At 37.7% G+C, this 20438-nt stretch overlaps 1 protein-coding gene across 13 annotated transcripts in view; it reads right to left on the reverse strand.

The window, feature by feature from the left end:
* The window catches only part of Rims2 (regulating synaptic membrane exocytosis 2), a 483148-nt gene that overhangs the window by 394387 nt on the left and 68323 nt on the right, over window positions 1–20438 (reverse strand). For all 13 annotated transcript variants that reach the window (XM_055626244.1, XM_055626246.1, XM_055626245.1 and 10 more), the window contains exon 4: window positions 13011–13221. In XM_055626244.1, coding sequence (XP_055482219.1) covers window positions 13011–13221 — 211 coding nt within the window. The remainder of the gene's footprint in view (window positions 1–13010; window positions 13222–20438) is intronic.

Here is a 20438-nt window from a genome sequence, read left to right on the forward strand (position 1 = left end):
TAGATCTGTGGATTGTAGTATGGTTATCCTGTAATATATGGCTAACATCCGCTTACAAGTGAATATATTCCATGTGTCTTTCTGCTTCTGGGTTACCTCACTCAGGATGATCTTTTCTAGTTCCATCCATTTGCCTGCAAATATCATGATTTCCTTGTTTTTAATTGCTAAGCAGTATTCCACTGTGTAAATGTACTACAACTCCTGTATCTATTCTTCAGTTGAGGGGACATAAAGGTTATGTCTACATTCTGGCTACTATGGATAGAGGTGCTACAAACACGGTTGAGCAAATGTGCTTGTTGTAAGGTTGAGTATCTTTTGGGTAAATGCCCAGGAGTGGTATAGCTGGATCTTGAGGAAGTACTATTCCTAATTTTCTCAGAAAGCACCAGAGTAATTTCCAAAGTGGTTGTACAAATGTACATTTCCATCAGCAATGGAGGAGGGTTCCCCTTTCTCCACAACCTCTCAAGCAGATTTAGTGTGTCTGGTTTTATGTTTAAATCTTTGATCCACTTGGACTTTACTTTTGTGCAGGGTGATAATTTTTCTACATGTAGATATCCAACTAGACCAGCACCATTTGTTGAAGATGCTATCTTTTTTTCCATTGTATGGTTTTGGCTTCTTTGTCAAAAATCAAGTGACCACAGGCGTGTGGACTTATTTCTGGGTCTTCAATTCGATTTCACTCTTCTAGTAGTCTGTTTCTATGCCAGTACCATGCATTTTTTTTTATTACTGTTGCTCTATAGTACAGCTTGAGATCAGGGATGGAGATAACTCCTTAAGATTTTATATCATACATTATTATTTTAGATGATCTCAGTTATTTGTTTTACCATATGAAGTTGAGAATTGATTTTTCAAGGTCTGTAAAGAACTGTACTGATATTTTGATAGGGATTGCATTGAATCTGTAGATTGCTAAAATGGCCATTTTTACTGTTAATCCTACTGATCCATGAGCATTCCATCTTCTGATATCTTCTTCAACTTCTTTCTTAGGACACTTGAAGTTTTTTTCACACAAGTCTTTCACTTGCTTGATTAGGGTTACAATAAGATGATGATGATGATGATGATGCTTTTTCTTCTTCTTCTTTTCTTCTTATTAGCTACTGAGAAGTGTGTTGTTTTCTTAAATTCTTTCTCAGCCCATTTATCTTTTGTATACAGGAGGGCTACTCATTTTTTTTAAGTTAATTTTGTATCCAACCACATTGCTGAAGGTGTTTATCAGCTGTAGGAGTTCCCTGGTAGAATTTTGGAGGCCACTTTGTGTGCTATCATAAGATACTTTGGCTTCTTCCTTTTCCGATTTTTATCTCCTTGTTCCCCTTTAGTTGTCATATTGCTCTGGCTAGGACTTCCAGTACTATATTGGATACAGAAAGAGTGGGCAGCCTTGTCTTGTCTCAGATTTTACTACTACCGATTTAACTCTCTCTATTTACTTAGATATTGGCTATAGGCTATATATTGCCTTTGCCCTTTGCTATGTTTAGGTATGTGCCTTGTATCCTTGATCTCTCCAAAATTTTAAACATGAACGAGTGTTGGATTTTGTAAAATGCTTTTTCGGCATCTAATAAGATGATCATGTGATTTTTTTTCTTTCAGTTTGTTTATACAGTAGATTACACTGATAGATTTCCATGTATTGAATTACACCATCATGCCTGGGATGAAGCCTACTTGGTCATGATGGATGATATCTTTGATGTGTTCTGGATTAAGTTTGTGAGTATTTTATTGAGTATTTTTGTATCAATGTTCATAAAAGTAATTGATCTAAAGTTCTTTCAAGGTCTGCTAGAATTCTCCACTGAACCCATCTGGCCCTGGGCTTATCTTGGTTGGGAGACTTTTGATGACTGCATCTGTTTTCTTAGGAGATGTAGGACTATTTAATTTGCTTACCTGTTCCTGATTCAACTTTGGCAAGTGGAATCTAACAAGAAAATTGTCCATTTCATTTAGATTTTCAAATTTTGTTTTGTATAGGCTTTTGTAGTAAGACTGAATTATTCCTTTGATTTCCTTAGTGTCTGTTACATCTCCCTTTTCATTTCTGATTTTGTTGATTTGATAGTGTCTCTCTGACTAAAGGTGTGTCTGTCTTGTTAATTTCTCAAAGAACCAACTCTTGGTTCCACTTCTTTGACTTCTTCTATTAGTTTCCTAATTATTGATTTCAGCCGGAAGTCTGATTATCTCCAGCCTTCTATTCCTCTTAGGTGTGTCTGTTTCTTTTATTCCCATGGCTTTCAGATGTGCCATTAAGTTACTTGTATGGGATGTATCCAATCTCCTTATGAACATACTTAGGGCTATCAACTTTCCTTTTAGCATTGCTTTCATTGTGTCCCATAAGTTTGGCTATGTTATGCCTTTATTTCTTCCCTGACTGAGTTGTCACTGAGTAGGGAGTTGTACAGTTTCTATGTGCATTTATGCTTTTTGTTATTTCTGTTATTGAGGTCCAGCTTTAGTCCACAGTGGTCTGATAGGATACAAGGGATTATTTCAATCTTCTGGTATCTGTTGAGGCTTGCTTTGTGACCTACTATATGGTCAATTTTGGAGAAGGTTCCATATAAGGCTCTGAGAAGAAGGTATATTCTTCTGTGTTTTTGGTGAAAAGTTCTGAAGATGTCTGTTAGGTCCATTTGAGTCATGACATGTTCATGTCATTATTTCTCTGTTTAGCTTCTGTTTTGTTGATGTGTCCTTTGATGAGACTGGGGTGTTGAAGTATCCCACTATTAATGTGTGGGAATCTATTGTGTGGCTTAAGTTTTATTGATGTTTCTTTTACAAATGTCAGTGCCTTTGCATTTGGGGCATAGATGTTTGGAATTGAGATGTCATCTAGGTGGAATTTTTCTTTGATGAGTATGAAGTGTCCTTCCTCATCTCTTTTGATTAATTTTGGTTAAAAGTCTATTTTATTAGATATAAGAATGGCTACTCTACCTTTCTTATTGGGTCCATTTGCCTGAAAAACCTTCTTCCAGCCCTTTACTCTCAGGTAATGTCTATCTTTATGGCTGAAGTGTGTTTCTTGTATGCAGCATAATATTGGATCCTGTTTATACATCCATTCTGTTAGTCTGTGTCTTTTTATTAAAGAGTTGAGTCATGATGTTGAGAAAAATTAATAACCAGTGACTGTTCGTTCCTTTTATTTTGGTGTTGGTTATGGTAGCATGTTTGTGTGCTTGTGTACTTATAGTTTGGTTGTACTTTACTTATTTTTTGCTGTGAATTTATTTATTTCCTATGTTTTCCTGGGTGTAGTTAACCTTCATGGGTTTTAATTTTTCCTTCTAGTATCCTCTGTAGGGCTGGATTTGTGGATAGGTTTTCTCCATTTTTGATGACTGAAAATGACACATGGCTAGGTATAGTAGTCTGAGCTGACATCTGTGCTCTCTTACGGTCTGGCATGATATCTATCCAGACCCTTCTGGCTTTCATATTCTCTGTAGAGATGTCAGGTGTGGTTCTGATAGGTTTGCCATTATATATTAATTGGCTTTTTTCCCCTGTAACTTTTAGTTTATTTTATTTGTTCTGCAGATTTAGTGTTTTGATTATTATGTGGCAGGAGGATTTTCTTTTCTGGTCTAATCTGTTAAGAGTTCTGTAGGGATGTAGCCCATGGCAGTTCAGTGTCCAAGTGGGACACTTGGGAACAGGGACTACCTCTGACATGAACTGATTGGCCTGCTCTTTGCTCCCTCCTGAGGGGGGAGCAGGAGCAGCCTTACCAGGCCACAGAAAATGACAATGCAGCCACTCCTAATGAGATCTGATAGACTAGGATCAGAAGGAAGGAGAGGAAGACCTCCCCTATCAGTGGACTTGGGGAGGGGTATGCGTGGAGAAGGGGGAGGGAAAGTGGGATTAGGAGAGGAGGAGGGCAGAGTTGATGGGGGGGGGATACAAAGTGAATAAAGTGTAATTAATAAAAATTAAAATTAAAAAAAGAGTTCTGTAGGTCTCTTGTATGCTTATAGACATCTCTTTCTTTAAATTGAGGAAATCCTCTTCAATTACTTTGTTGAAAATATTTTTTGGGCCCTGGAGACAGCAATCTTCTTTTTCCTCTATTGCTACTATTCTTAGGTTTTTTTATTTTCATGTTGTCCTTGATTTCATGGATGTTTTGTATCAGGAATTTTTAACATTTAACACTTTCTTTGATGGAAGCATCAATTTCTTCCATCATATCTTCTATGCCTGTGATACTTTCCTCCATCTCTTGTATTTTGTTGAAGTTGCTTACTTCTAAATTTCCTGTATTTTTCTTTAAGTTCTTTCTTTCCAGGATTACCTCAGTTTGTGCTTTCTTTATTGTTTCCATGTCCATCTTCAGATCTTGAACTGTTTTATTGACTGTGCTTTCCTGTATTTCTTTGAGTGATTTATTTATTTCTTCTCTACAGGCCTCTCTAATGTTTGATGTATCTTCCTGTATTTCTTTACAGATTTTGTTTCCTGTATCATCATCTTCATAAGTATAGATTTAAGGTCATTTTCCAGTGTTTCAGTTGTGTTGGGGTCTCCAGGGCTGCTTCCCTTAGGATAAGTGAGTTCTGTAGATGGCATATTGCTTTGGCTTTTGTTGATTGTGTTTCTACACTGGCCTTTAGTCATGTGTCATTGTCTGGTACTTTCCGGAGTCCACTGCAGTCTTGGGGTTGGGGAGAGAGCACTGTCCAAAGAGCCCTGGGCAGGAAGCTAGATGTTCCCAAAGGAGTCCTCCTCAAATTGGTGGATGTGGCCCAGACTGGCTGGTAGTTCTCAGGCAAGTGCCGAGGCTCTCATCAGATGTATGATCCTATGAACTATCTGGACTCCTCAGGAGCCCAAGGGCTCTCCTCGTAACAGGAAAAGTCCCGGAGACATGTGTCACATCACTGGCTTTCTTGCTCTGGAGTTAATGAGCTGCAGCTGCCCAGAAACCATGCTCAGACACTGTGTTTGCTGGGTGCAGCCCTCTTGGAAAACCATTGAGCCCAGAGATTTGGTCAGTCTCTCTGGGGTGATGGGTTGAGCTTTGGGGCGGCATTTGGGGCTGTTCCAGTGGCTCTCAGGTGTCAAGAGGACTGAGTTTGGAGCTGCTTGCCCTGTACCCAGAAGGTATTCACTGGTCAGTGAGCACAGCACACAGGAATGTGGCTAGATGCTGGAGACTGAGCACTGGGCAGAACCCGGGAACTTTTCCAGGAATTATTCAGGTGACCTGCATTCAGACCCAATTGTTTTCCTCACTGTGGGGTTTCCTCTCAACTGGGAGATCCAGTTTCTGTTATTTTGGGGGCCACAGAACAGTCTGGGATGGTGAGCATAGCATGCAGTCCTGTGACTAGGCACTAGAGACCACAAGCCTTTGGGAATCCAGAAACGTTTCCAGGGATTAGCTGGGTGACCTGGTTTCCCTCAGAATGGGGTTTCTCTCACTTAGGAAACACAGTCACTGGTGTCTGGGGGCCCCCAGCTCAATCTCTTGGTCTCTGTGCAGTCAGTGCTGTCTCTTGCTGATGAAACACAGTGTGTAATCAGCACCGCCATCTTGGATCTCTCCAAATATCACAAATCTTGATGTCATAAGATATTAAACACAGAAGAAACCTTAGAAGCCATTTAGATTAATTCCATATTTTACAGATTATAAAACAGAACTATAAAATGAAGTGTTTTCTATTCAAGTTAATCAATGTAATTCCAAAAATTCTCATAGTTAGAATAATCATGTAGATGGAAATTAATGAGGTAAGTGGCAATCAAATTTTCCTACCAAAAGATAAAGGAAACAAGTTAAAGTTGTCATACTAAGATAATCCTTATTATAAAATATCCTTAAAGTCTTTCCAATTCAATGACTTCCACAATTAAATTGTTACAAATAAGGTTTCCTGTTCTTTTCATTTGATTAAAATCATATGCAGTTTTTACTTGTTAAGGAAATACCATCTAAAGAAAAAAATAAACAAAGCAGTACTTTGTATTATATCTTGTATTGGCACTCCTTTTGTTCTTTCTATGTCCTCAGTGTACCTCAATACACATAATTAATTGCTAAGGATGGCTTCACATGAAAGAGCCTCAAAATTAAAATAAACAGTTATTTTATTGTGTTCTCTCAGAAGATTACAAAAAGAATTTTCATAGCTTTTTAACTAAATACTGAGATATAAGATATTTCTATTCTCTGTAAGGACTGTCTCACAATATTTCATTGGGCTTAATTCTTTGGGGCTAGGATAAATCAAAGAAACATATTCAACAACTGTTGAGAGCAAAAGACTTCTATAACGTGAGGCATTTACAATATCAAATTTGAAAACATAGGTTGAACCTTGTTATTTTTTAATCTTGGATGGTTTCACCCATTCCAGTTTATGAATTCCTTTCTTTATAAACTAAGATTTTCATATTACAACTCTCTTACTTGAATAAAAATTTAGGAGTATTAATAGAGAAACACAGGACCACCTTGCCTGAACTAAAATCTAAATTGCTTTTTATTGTCTTTTACTTTCCTGATATCACCTTCAGATGAAGTAGGGGTATGAGTAAGGGTAACAGTGAAGGTGAGAGGATAGATAGGAATAAGGAGAAAGACAGAAGGTGAGAGAGGGAGGAAAAGGGATGATGGGGGGAAGGAGAGAAATGTGAAGCACCTGCCTCTGGCTCCTTCCTTCTTCAGTAAACCTTCTCATGCAGCTAAACTAAAATACAGAGAGATTTAAAGTGGTTCACAATATAACATATTTTCAAAGAATATTTCAATATTTTACTGCACTTAATTAAGATTTTTTTGTTCTGTAAAAAGGTATCTACATTAGAAAATGAGATATGTAATTTCAGGCAATTAAGTTATACTCAGATGTCAACAGATACTTCAGTTTCTAGTCTTAGTTGAGTAACATAGATCAGATTTTTCCTTCTGCCTCAACAAAAAGCAGAAAAGCCTAAAGAAATCTCTGTTATTTGGTTTGCTGTTGTAGGATCAAAAATCATGTATGCTAGCCAAGTACTCTACCACTGGACGACGTCTACAGTCCTGTTATACTTTAATTGAGACATGCTCTTCCTGTGTAGTACAAGCTAGTCTCAAATTGACAATCATCCTGTCTTGCCTTCCCAGAAGCTCAGAGTATACAATGTTCCTCCCTATCTAACCAGAAGAGTGTCTTTTGAAATACTTAGTATGAGGTTTTGTGGAATGGATGGCAGTTAAAGAATAGATGTGCAGAAGACAGAGTGTCTGTGGAGTACTCTGTCATAAATGGGACAACTACACCCTTTTCCCAGACTCAGAAAACTCTAAGGAAGCAAAGGTGCTAAGAAAGAAAGAGCCAAAGGCTGGGGAGGGCTGGAATGAAACAGTATTTCTGAACTTGACAAGACACTCATGAACTCACAGCAACTGTGAAGGTTAGAACAAGACCTGTACAAGTTCAGTCTAGTGAATATTCCAGTATGAAGTTAGGAAGAGCCCAGAGGCTCCTACCTCTTGCTGAGGAGCAACTGAACTTTGACTGTTGTTAGGAGAGAAAAAGTCTTTTAAGGGTATGGCCCTTTCTACTGTAAATTGCTCCATTGTAGGGCCCCACACTATTTGCATAAGGGCAGGCCACAAAGTAGACTCAGTGGGTTATCTGAAACAATGAGAGAGGAAAGGAAAGAAAATGAAATCAGGATTGGATCTTCCATTCAATTCCATTGATCAACCGGTTATTCCTATGCCAGTATGATACAGTTTTTATTACTATTGCTCTGTAGTATAGCTTGAAGCCAGTTGTTTAGGATTGTTTCAGCTATTCTGGGATTTCTTTGTTTCTTTGTTTTTCCATATGAAGTTTTAGAATTGTTCCTTCAAGGTCTGTAAAAAATTGAGTTGGTATTTTCATGGGGATTGCATTTAAACTGTAGACTGCTTTTGGTAAGATGGCCATTTTCACTATGTTAATCCTACAGATCCATTAGCATGAGAGATCATTCCATCTTCGGGTATCTTCTTCAATTTCTTTCTTCAGAGACTTGAAGTTTTTTTCATACAAGTCTTTCACTTGCTTGGTTAGAGTCACGCCTAGATACTTTATATAATTTGTGGCTATTGTGAAGGGTATGGTTTCCCTAATTTCCTTCTCAGGCCATTTGTCATTCATATACAAGAGGGCTACTGATTTTTTTTTTTATTAATCTTGTATCCAGCCACTTTACTGAAGGTGTTTATCACCTGTAGGAGAATGGCTAAGACAACCCAGATGTCCATCAATGGAGGAATGGGTACAGAAATTGTGGTATTTTTACACAATGGAATACTACTCAGCAATCAAAAAAGAGGAAATCATGAAATTTGCAGGCAAATGGTGGGATCTAGAAAAGATCATTCTGAGTGAAGTATCCCAGAAGGAGAAAGACAAACATGGAATATACTCGCTCGCTTATATAGACCTAAAAGATATGATAAACATAATGAAGTCTATACACCTAAAGAAGATAATCAAGAAAGCGGACATGGGGTATGATGATCAATCCTCATTTAGAAAGACAAATGGGATATGCATTGAACGTATGACAGGAGTCTACCGCAGAAGGCATCTGAAAGACTCTACCTAGCAGTGTTCCAAAGTAGATACTAAGACTCATAACCAAACCCTCGGCAGAGTGCAGGGAATCATATGAAAGAAGGGGAGTTTGATGTGGAAAGGATAGGAGCTCCACAAGGATCAAACATATCTGGGCACAGGGTCTTTTCTGAGATGGACACTCAACCAAAGACCATGAGAGGATAAAACCTAGAACCTCTGCTTGGATGTGACCCGTGATAGCTCAGTAATCAATTGGTTTCCCATAGTAAGGGGAACAAGGACTATTTCTAACAGGAACTCAATGACTGGCTCTTTGGCCTCCCCACCTCCCAAGGGAGGAGCAGTCCTGTTAGGCCACAGAGGAGGACTTTGCAGCCAGTCCTGAAAATACCTGATAAAACCGAGTCATATGAAAGGGGAGGAGGTCCTCCCCTATCAGTGGACTTGGAAAGGGGCAGGGAGGAGATGAGGGAGGGAGGGTGGGACTGGGGAGGGAATGAGGGATACAGCTGGGATACAGAATTAACAAAATGTAACTAATGAGAAAAATAAAATTAAAAAAAAAGAAAAAATTCAAGTGACAGCATATGCTGTCTCTATTGCTGGTGGGAGTGTAAACTTCTACAACCATTTTGGAAATCATTCTGGGACTTTCTCAGAAAACTGAGAATAGATCTACCTCAAGACACAATTATACCACTCCTGTGTATGTACCCTAAAAATGCTCTATCATCTAACAAGGACACTTGTTCAACTATGTTTATGGCAGCTTTATTCATAATAGCCAGAATTTGGAAACAACCTAGATGTCCCTCATCCGAAGAATGGATAAAAATGTGACACATTTACACAATGGAATACTACTCAGCTATTAAAACAAGGAAATCATGAAATTTGCAGGCAAATGGATGAAACTAGAAAAGATCATACTGAGTGAGGTAACCCAGAGCCAGAAAGATATGATATATACTCACTTATAAGCAGATTTTAGCCATAAAGTACATGATAAACATACTACAATTCACAGACCCAAAAAAAAGATAAACAACAAGGAGGACCCAAGGGAGGATGCTTAAATCTCCCTTGGAAGGAGAAATAGAATAGAAATTGGAAGTGCTTGAAGAAAGGAAACCAGATAGGAAAGATAGCATAGAAAGAAATGAGAGTGGAGACCAGAACTGGGGTGAGTAGGGTGTGAAGGTCTATAGAGAAAGAGAAACCATGGGCAGGGACTTCTTTGTGACAAGCTGGAGGCCTAAGAGGGTAGTTCTGGGAGGATATGGAGGTGACTCTAGCTGAGACTCCTAGTAGCAAGGGTCATGGAGACTGAACAAGACATGCTCTAACTAGGACAGGACGGATGGGAAAACCAACCCACCCACAAAAACTTTGATGCAAAATTTACCCTGCCTACAGGATGTTTTGGGATAAAGATAGAGCAGAGATTGAGGTAATGTCCAACCAATGGCTGTCTCAACCTGAGACCCACCCCATGGGAGAGAGCCAACCTCTGACATTATTGATAGTCTGCTATGCTCACAGACAGGAGCCTAGCATAGCTGTCCTCTAAGAGGCTCCACCCAGCACAAGATGCAGAGACCCACAGCCAAACATTGGGCAAAACATGAAAACATGAGTCTTGTGAAAAAGTGTGGGGAAGAATAGAAGGGCCTAGAGGTGACAGGAGCTCTACAAGAAGACTAACAGAGCCAACTATCCAGGGCCCAGAGGAACTTTTGGAGACTTAAGCACCAAGTAAGGACCATGAATAGACTGGACCTAGGCCTCCTACACAGATGTAGCATATGGGCAGCTCAGGGTTCATGTGGGTTCCCCAGTAAGGGGAGCCGGGGCTAATTCTGACATGGACTCTGATGCCTGCTTATTAATCACTCCCCTGTGGTGGGGCTGCCTTGCCAGGCCTTAGGGAAAGAGGATGAGCTTAAGTCCTGATATAATTTGATGAACTGTAGGGGTTAGGGGAAGTTCTCCTTTTCTGAGGAATAGGAAGAAGAGAAATGGGAAAAAAGGGAGGGAGGGTGGGACCAGGAGGAGAGGAGGAAGGAGACGATGAGCAGGATATAAAGTGAATAAATTAATTAATTAACTAAAATTTGAGACTGGAGAGAATTGGAGGAGAGAGGAGGTAAATATGATCAAAATATATAGGTGCATGTATGAAATCTCCAATGATAAATTTTAAATGCTGTATTTTTTAAAAGTCATTAAAATAAGGCAACAAAGGGCAATGCTGGTGAATGGCAGGATATGAGGTAAGCTCTATAATAAACTTCAGACCTACTACTGTAAGAATTTCCACAGGACTGGAAAAGGAAGCATCAGCAGAGGCTAAAGATAATGCTAAAGATAACTCAAAGAGAACCCTAAGAGGCTGGTGAGAAAACTGAACTTTGTGGGGAGTCCCTAAAAGAGTACTTCAAGAAAACAAGCACGTGATCCTTACATCAGAGAAGACAAAGAGAGAAAAACATCACTTCCCCCTAAGAAACTATGAAACCCAACCCTAGGATGCAAAAGAAGTAATAAGACTCAAAGCATAATTTAGCAATACAGAAAATTTAATTAAAAAGTTGGTTCTTTAGATCAAAAAAAAAATTATCAAACATGTAGCCAAATTAAACAGGAAAAAGACTCTAATTACTAAAACCAGAAATGATATAGCATCACCATTGACTCTATGTATGTTTAAAAAAATAATAGAATTTTATGAAGATTTTTACATCAATAAGTTTAATAATTTATGTGAAACTGGAAAAATTCTGAGAGATATAGTTATAAAAACTTATTCACACATATAAAAAAATAACTGAATCAACTAAAAAAAAAACAACAAAAACCTGAAAGCATAGTTTAAAACCTTTCCAATGAATAAAACTTCATGCCCAGATAACATTCCACATAATATCTAACAAATATTTCGTAACTGAAATAATAAAATGTGCTTGTGTCATAGAGCAGCACAAGTACAGCAACTCAATTACTCTGCGTGTGGATCAGAATCCAGAGTGAAATGAACCAGCTCTACACAAACACATTCTAACTCTTTCCACTAGGCCAGGGTGGTCCTAATGTCAAAGTCAGGGAAAGATTTTTGCAAAACAAACTCATTAAAATATGAAATGAATTATATCGGCCAAATGGAATTTGTTCCAAGAATACAGAGTTGGTTTCAATATGTATCACCATATTTTAAAAAAAAAGGAAAAACAAATCCTAATCTCAGCAGATGGCAAAAAGCATTTGTGAAAGTCCAATGCCTATTTAAGATCTTAAAAAAAGGAATGCTTAGCAAATTTGAAATTGATAGCAAAATGAAAAACTTAAAGGTAACATTTTACCTAATATTGAAAGACTGAATACATTCCTCCTAAAAATAACAATGTCTGCTCATATCACTTTTACTTAAAATTATACTAGTGTAACAATTCATATATAAATATATACACATTCACACATGTACACATACATACAAATATACACACATACATGCATACACGTATACATGCACTCACAAACCATCATCAAGTAATCTAACAAAGGATTAGTTTCACTCAAACAAAACATTGAGAGAAAGAGAAAAAAACAATAAGAAAATGAAGACATGAAATCAGACAAAAGAACTAATTCCCACAATTATTGAAAATAATATACATAAAAATTAATTCTGTATGTAAGAACAATCAAAGTAATTAGCTTAGTGATAAGATATTAATTAGGAAATAAATTGAAAAAAGTTAGTGAAAAGAGCATTTGTAATACTGGTTTTGACAATCTAACAAAGTATTCTATGCGCAGCATTTAATAAAACATGGAAACCAAGTTTAAATATAAATATGAGATTTTTAAATTCCATAGCTGAATACTATTTCATAAGTATGAAATAAAAAACAAAGAAGACTATAGCTTCCAAAGCTATAAAATGAAAAAAAAAAAAAAAACCAAATCTCAGAGTTGGAATAGGCCTGTTTGAAAAGTCCAAAGAAAAAAAAAACCCTACAAACTTTGAGAAAGTATCATAGTAATAGAGAAAGCTGTATCAGCACTCTGACATTAATCAGCTGTGTTGCTAAAAGAATCAATCTCAGTCTCTCTGGCACCTATTTTTCATTATCCATACAAAAGACCTATCAATTAATCTCTAAATGTTTTCACTGTGATTAACAGTCAAAGGCTCTGTGATTCTAACTAAATCATAAGCTGACATGAAACAGGAAAGATTACCTTTCACATTCAGTAAAAATTAAAAACTAATTTTATCTAGGATGAGAACAACAGGGATGTTCATTCTTTGGTTTATCTGGAAAGTAATTTCAATTACCATTTTACTTGCAGTAAGCCTAACTACTGGGAAACATTCTAAGGCCAGTACTGTACCTTGTTTGAGCGCAAGGAGACTCGACCTCCACAGCGAGCACAGAACTTTGTTTGGCAATATGAACAGTTATGGCCACATCCATCTGCAAATTTTGTCTTGTGACAGATACCACAGGTAGGGGCGTCACCCTTCTGCTCGTGCTGCTGTTGTGATTCTTCTCCCATCTTCTTTACTTGTTCCTTATACATTTCAAATTGTTGATGCAGTTTTCTGCAGAAAAAGAAAAGGTTTTTAAAAATTGTGATAAAAAAAAATCACAATCCGTGGTCATAATTTTATAACCAAACTACACAGGATAAAAATAAACCAGTATAAAATTTAATTCTATAACTATAGAATAATATCTTGGTCACATGGCATATCACATCATAAATATATTGAAATTAGTTCTCTGATATACATATTAATTATAAAGCAACTGATTATGTTTGTGGAACATTTCCTTGAATACTAAGCTAAACTCTTACCTACTATTATTTTTCAATAGTTTAGCTTCAGAAATACATGAAGCCAATTTTATTGACACAAAGAAGCCATAACCTATTATCTTAAAACCAATGAAACAGAGTCTCAACTGAACGAAACAATCTACACAGAGAGATAAATATGGCTATTCAACAGTCTGAACACAACCTAGCTGTGAAAAGAAAATACTATGAAATATCAGCCTAACAAATGGAGATATGTAAATAAAATTAATGCCACGTATGCTATAGAATTAAATACCAGTGCCTAGAGAGCTATCTCAATACCTAGGAGCATTTGCCCCTCTTCTGGCCAGAGTTTGATTCCCAACCCCACACTGGGTGGCTCGGAATGGCTTGTAACTCGAGCCCAGGTGCTCTGGCGCCCTCTCCTGACCCTTTGGACACGGACGCACACACTTGTGTATACTCACACGCAGTCACACACACATATACATAAATAAAATGAATCAGAAAGAAAACGAGGTTAGGTAAAAGACATCTAGAAAGTTGTTTTATTATTATGATAAACTTTTCTATTGTATTTATGAAGAAAATTTTGTGTTTAAATTACAATTAACGTAAGGTTTACAAAACTGAAAATGATACATTCCAATTCTAACAATGACAAAAGCATTATAATCTACAAATCATAATTTTTAACTTATTTATTACTTATTACAATTTATTCACTTTGTATCCAAGCAGTAAAACCCTCGCTCTTTTCTTCCCAGTCCCACCTTCCCTCCCTCTTCTCCCCCAATGCCCCTCTCCTAGTCCACTGAGAAGGGAGGTCCTCCTCCCCTTCCATCCGATTCTAGACTATCAGGTCTCATCAGGACTGGATGCATTGTCTTCCTCTGTGGCCTGGCAAGGTTACACTCCCCCCCCCACCCGCCAAGGGGAGTTGATCAAAGAGCCAGCCACTGAGTTTATGTCAGAGACAGCCCCTGCTCCCCTTACTAGGATAACCCCATGGAGACTGAGCTACCTATAAGCTACTTCTGAGCAGGGGATCTAGGTCCTCTCCATGCATGGTTCTTGGCTGGGCCCAGATTTTTTGGCTCTGTTGGTCTCCTTGTAGAGCTCCTGTCCCCTCCAGGTCTTTCTGTCTCCCCATTCTTCCATAAGATTCCCTGCACTCTACCCAAAGTTTGGCTATGAGTCTCAGCATCTGTTTCGATACCTTGTTAGATAGAGTCTTTCAGAGTCTCTCTGTGGTAGGCTCCTGCCCTGTTCCCTGTCTTCTCCTGCTTCCAATGTGATGTCTATACTGTTTGCCCTTCTTTTTTTTAATTAATTTATTTTATTATGTATACAATGTTCTGTCTGATGTACAACTGAATGCCAGAAGAAGACACCAGATTTCATTATAGATGGTTGTGAGCCACCATGTCATTGCTGGGAATGGAACTCAGGGCCTCTGAAAGAGCAAGCAGTGCTCTTAACCTCTGAGCCATCTCTCCAGTCCAAATTATTTATTTACTTATTTATTTTTATGTGCATATGTCTGTGTGAGGGTGTCAGATCTTCAGGAACAGCAGTAACAGACAGTTGTGAGCTGCCATGTAGGTGCTGGGAATTGAACCCAAGTTCTCTGGAATAGCAGCCAGTGCTCTTAACCACTAAGCCACCTCTCCAGCCCCCTCTTTGCCCTTCTGAATGAGGATTGAGCATCCTCCCTAGGATCCTCCTTGTTGTTTAGTTTCTTTAGGTGTACATATTTTAGTATGTGTATCCTGTATTATATTTCTAATCACTTACAAGTGGGTATATACCATGTGTGTCTTTCGCTTCTGGGTTACCTCACTCAGGATGGTCTTTTCTAGTTCCATGCATTTGCCTGCAAATTTCACGATTTCCTTATTTTTAATTGCTGAAAATCATAACTTATTTGAGCCCATCAGGAGGGAAGTTATCAGTCAAACAATCTAAGTTCAAAGAACACCAAGTCTAATTTAATTGGTTCATCTTCATCAATTTCATAGAAGGAAGTAGTACCATACTGATAGGTAAAGGAAAATTTTTCTCAATAATTTTGTGGGCTTTTTTTGTTTTTGAGCTAACAATCTCATGTTTCCAAGGATGACCTCAAACTTGCTACATATCCAAACATGACCTGAATGTCTCTGATCCTCCATTGCTGGGATTACAGGCGCATACAACCATATCCATTTTATATGGCTCTGGAGACTGAAACTAAGACTTTACACATTCTTCGTAAATACTCTAAGAATCTACATCTCTGACAGGAGCTCCACAAGGAGACCAACAGTGCCAAAAATAATCTGATCAGAGAGGGCCTGCAGAGACCAATGCATCAACCACGCATTATACATGGAGAGGACCTAGACCCCCTGCTCAGATGTAAATCATAGGCTGCTCAGTGTCATGTGGGTTTCCTAGCAAGGGGAGCATCTCTGACATGGACTCAGTGGCCAGCTCTTTGATCACCTTCCCTTGAGGGGCAGCCTTCCAGGCCACAGAGAAAGACAATGCTGCCATTCCTGATGAGACCAGACAGAATAGGGTCAGATAGTAGGAGGAGGACCTCCCCTATCAATGGACTAGGGGAGAGGCATTGGGGAGAACAGGGAGACTGGGTGAGACTGGGAGGAGATGAGGAAGGGGGCTACAGCCGGGATACAAGGTAAATAAATTGATATAAATAACAGATCAATAAAATCAAAGAATATATATTTCCAGACAGAGATCATTTAAAATATTAACAAAGTATGTAATGGCAATATTAAGTTAACATGATAGCTTCAAACAGCTAAAGACCAAGATTTAAAGAAGGCTGATAATCACAAGTACTTTCCAACAGTCCTCTAGAAATGCTCTAGAAGACTTTAACACATAGCTGAGAAAAAAGTAAATCCCTACTTTTGGGCGAGTGCATATGTACAGAGAAACTGTGGCTACTGAGGTACAGACATCATTTCCTGACTTTGCTAAAACAGTAAAAGCTTTATTTAAGCCACAGTGGATAAAAGTAAGCTCTTACCACTTAAGATAAAGGCAAAGAGAGCTGAAGAGATAGCTCAAAGGTTAAGAGCACTGGGAGCTTCCAGAGGTCCTGACTTCAAGTCCCAGCAACCACATGACGGCTCATGACCATCTATAATAAGACCTGGTTCACATATATATGTAAGCAGAACACTGTATACATAATAAATAAATAAATCTTAAAAATAAATAAATAAAAGTAAGAGCCATGATAGATAAGGACAAGACTTAAGAAAACCATATATCCACAATGAAGAAAAAAAAGTCTTGCTGCAGGATCCTACCCAAATACAAATAGGATACAGAATTGGAGCTCAAAGCATACCTATTTCCATGGATAGGAGAGACAAAAAACTCATAAAGTGATCCATTCTCAAAGCCCAAGTGACTAGGACCTGTTAAACCTGGACAGTGGAAAACATACAGAGACCACCTATTTCCCTTCAAGGCAATCAACAAGGAATGAGCATTAAAGCCCATTAAGATATACAAAGATATGAGTGCCCGGGGAAAGACACATGCGATTCTCACATGGAGGAGTGTTTGGAAGGACAGAGAAACACTGAAGCAATTGGTGGCACCCGGCACCCACTGTAAGTGCACACAAAAGCAGCCGCACCCTCCAAAGAATGTTCTGCCCATGCTGTGCCAAAGACAATGGTACAAATATCAAAATCCAAACCTATCTGAATTCTTCATTTGCTTGACGCTTCAACTCAAAACACCAACAGCCTGATGGAAAGGGCACATCCACTTCAAGGTATAAACGTAACTCAAAGACATAGCACAAAGAGATGAAAACAGAGAATAAATAATCTACTGCAAGAGACAAAACAGATTCAGAATGACATGGATTTGAGAATAATCACATTTGGGAAAGAATATATAAAGAATATATTTAAATAGGTTCATGAATGATGTCATTCTTGAACAAATGATTTTAACAGATAATGTTCTTTTATCAAACGAAATGAAAGATTTCCTTAAAAGGAAAAAAAAGAAAGATTGAACTGTAGGCTTCCTATAAGATACAGAGACTAAAAGTGAAGTTGAGATCATATTCCATGCAAGTGAAAACCCACAAAGCAAAGATATCAAATATACCTTATATCTGATAAACGCCTATGGATAAAACTGTAAAAAGATACAAAAAAAGTTTTTCTCTGATAATAAATTCATCAAGAATGTATGTTAATTCTACATAGGTACTCACACACACTGAAGCAGCAAAATACATAAGACAAGTATTACAAGATTGCTAATGAAAGAGAAAATAAGGAATGGACTCTGTTAGCTTACTGTCAAATGTATAGTACAGAATGTATAGTGTACTCTAGATCGAATGGCACAAAATAAATAATATTTTTATTCTGTACAAAAAAAAAAAAAACCAGAATACATATTCATCTCAAGAGTATGCATGCACAATACTGCAGGAAAATCCCCATGGAAAACTACATACTAAATCTCAGAAAATTTAAGAAAACTGTACCACATCAAAGTGTTTTGATTGTAAAATATAAAACACAAAACAATATGACAAATTTTGGAAAATTCACAAATATATGAAAATGGACTAACATGTTGATTGTTAACTCATTGTTCATTGCTATAAAGAGGCAATCTCTTACAATGACCTACAAGGGCTGGAATCTACATTCACATGCCAAATGATGATGCTTCAACCAATGGTAAGCTGCACATAGGATGGTAATTTCATGAAATTATAATATAGCCTAGGTATACAGTAGACTATACTGTTTAGGTTTGTGTAATTATACACAAGATATTTGTAAGATATTTGCAGAGTGATAAAATTATCTAATCATACATTTCTCATAATGTATTCCCCACTGTTAAGTGACATGCAACTGTAAAAGAAACAAATCCACACCTTTAATCCCAAGTTTTACACTATTTTTGCCTCCTCCTACAGAAATCCTGACACGCTTTTAATTCTTTACACATATCATAATGCATGCCATCTGCCTTAGATCCGTATTCCTCTATGTACCATCTATCTATCTATCTACCTACCTACCGTCAGATATACCTAGGTACCTATTTACCTACCTACCTATCTATGTATCCCAAGATAGCCTAGAACTCAAGAGCTTCCTAGTCAGACTCACAAGAGATGTGCTATTGTGCCTAACAGGAGAATGACTCAGCAACCTGAAATCCTGCCTAAGCCACAGCACTAGACCACGAGACCCTCCAAAAAAGTTACATTTTCCTGGTTTCTGATGAAACTCATTCAAACAGACTGTCACATCAAGCGCTTACTTGTATCTTTTACCAAATTTTGTACTATGAAGTAGTCAATCTCAATTTCTTCCTTTATCATTGTGATTTTACTGGTATGTGTGTGTGTGTGTGTGTAGACACATGTATGTGCACACAAAAATATGTGTGTGCACTTAGCTGTGCTGGTAACAAAAAAAAAATCCTCCAGTATCTTCTAAATAGCCTTATAATTTACCTCTCACAGTTAAGCTTTTAATCCATCTTAAGTTTATTTTTATATGATGTGATGCAGATTTAATTTCAATGATCTTTATATAAGCATTCTATTTCACCACCGCCGTTTATTAAGTAGTTAAGCCCTCTTCCACCAAATTGTGATGTCAGCCTATCGTAGATCACACTCCATACTCACACAGACGAGCACTGTACTACAGTTCACTGGTAATGGTGCCTACTCCTACTCCAAAACACCACTGTCAAAACCAAACCGGAAATACAATGGAAGGTCCTACACATCTTAAATACATAAATTTGAACATATAACTTTCTGGAAAGGTAGATCAAAACTCACCACACCTTTCTGCAAAGAGCTGCATAATATTTTAAGCATTGTGGACCACAGAGTCTTAGTCATCATTTCTCAATTCCTCACAGGGACATGAAGGCAGCCATAAATAATATGCAAATAAATCATCGGGTATGCAGTCCACTGAAACTTTATATACAGTCTATATTTATTAAATCCCTAGAATAAATACAGCAGTCTGAGATACAATGTTCTATCAAGAACTATTTTACAAAGTTTAAGATATATACAATAGTAAGTGTTGCTATTTTTATTTCATAAAAGCTTTCTAATCTGGATTATGTTCTATACCAACTTTCATCAATGAAGAACTCATTAAATTTAGTATTTTCCACAGAAAATGTTTTTTCTCTGTGATTTAACAGAACTTTTACATTTATATGTACTGCTATTCCTGAAAATCTTAGCTCCAACCTCATAGTTTTATTGTTGTTATTTTATACATGTTGGTGTTGTTTCGTTTTGCTTTGTTGTTTTTCAAGACAAGGTTTCTCTGTGTCAGCCTGGCTGTCTTGTAACTTGCTCTGTAGAGCAGGCTGGCCTCAACCTCACAGAGATCTGCCTGCCTCTGCCTCCCGAGTGCTGGGACTAAAGGCATACACCACCACCACCTGTCCTCACTTGCTGTATTTTTGAGCTCTCCACAAACTAACCATTTTCACTACTACTTCAAAAGTCATCTGTGAAGGGCTGTTCATTAAAACTTCAAAGGCCATCCATTATAAAGTCATACCTTTTCATATTTTAAAACTAATGTTATATTTATTTACACCCCTTTTCACAGATCCATCAAATATAAAATCTTTATAGATCCAAACTTTGAATTACTTTTGAGGTAGGTTTTTTTTTTTGTTTGCTTTTTTGATGTTTTTTTTAAACTTTTATTAATTACACTTTATTCACTTTGTATCCCCCCATAAGCTCCTCCCTCCTCCCCTCCCAATCCCACCTTCCCTCCTCCTTCTTCACACATACCCCTCCCCAAGTCCACTGACAGGGAACTTAGTCTATCAGATCTCATCAGGAGGGGCTGCATTGTCATCTTCTGTGGCCTGGTAAGGCTGCTCCCCACTCAGGGAGGTGGTCAAAGAGCAGGCCAATCAGATTATGTCAGAGGCAGT

The sequence above is a fragment of the Psammomys obesus genome, unplaced genomic scaffold (genome assembly GCF_907164565.1).
Source record: "Psammomys obesus unplaced genomic scaffold, mPsaObe1.curated_primary_1811, whole genome shotgun sequence".
NCBI lineage: Eukaryota > Metazoa > Chordata > Mammalia > Rodentia > Muridae > Psammomys > Psammomys obesus.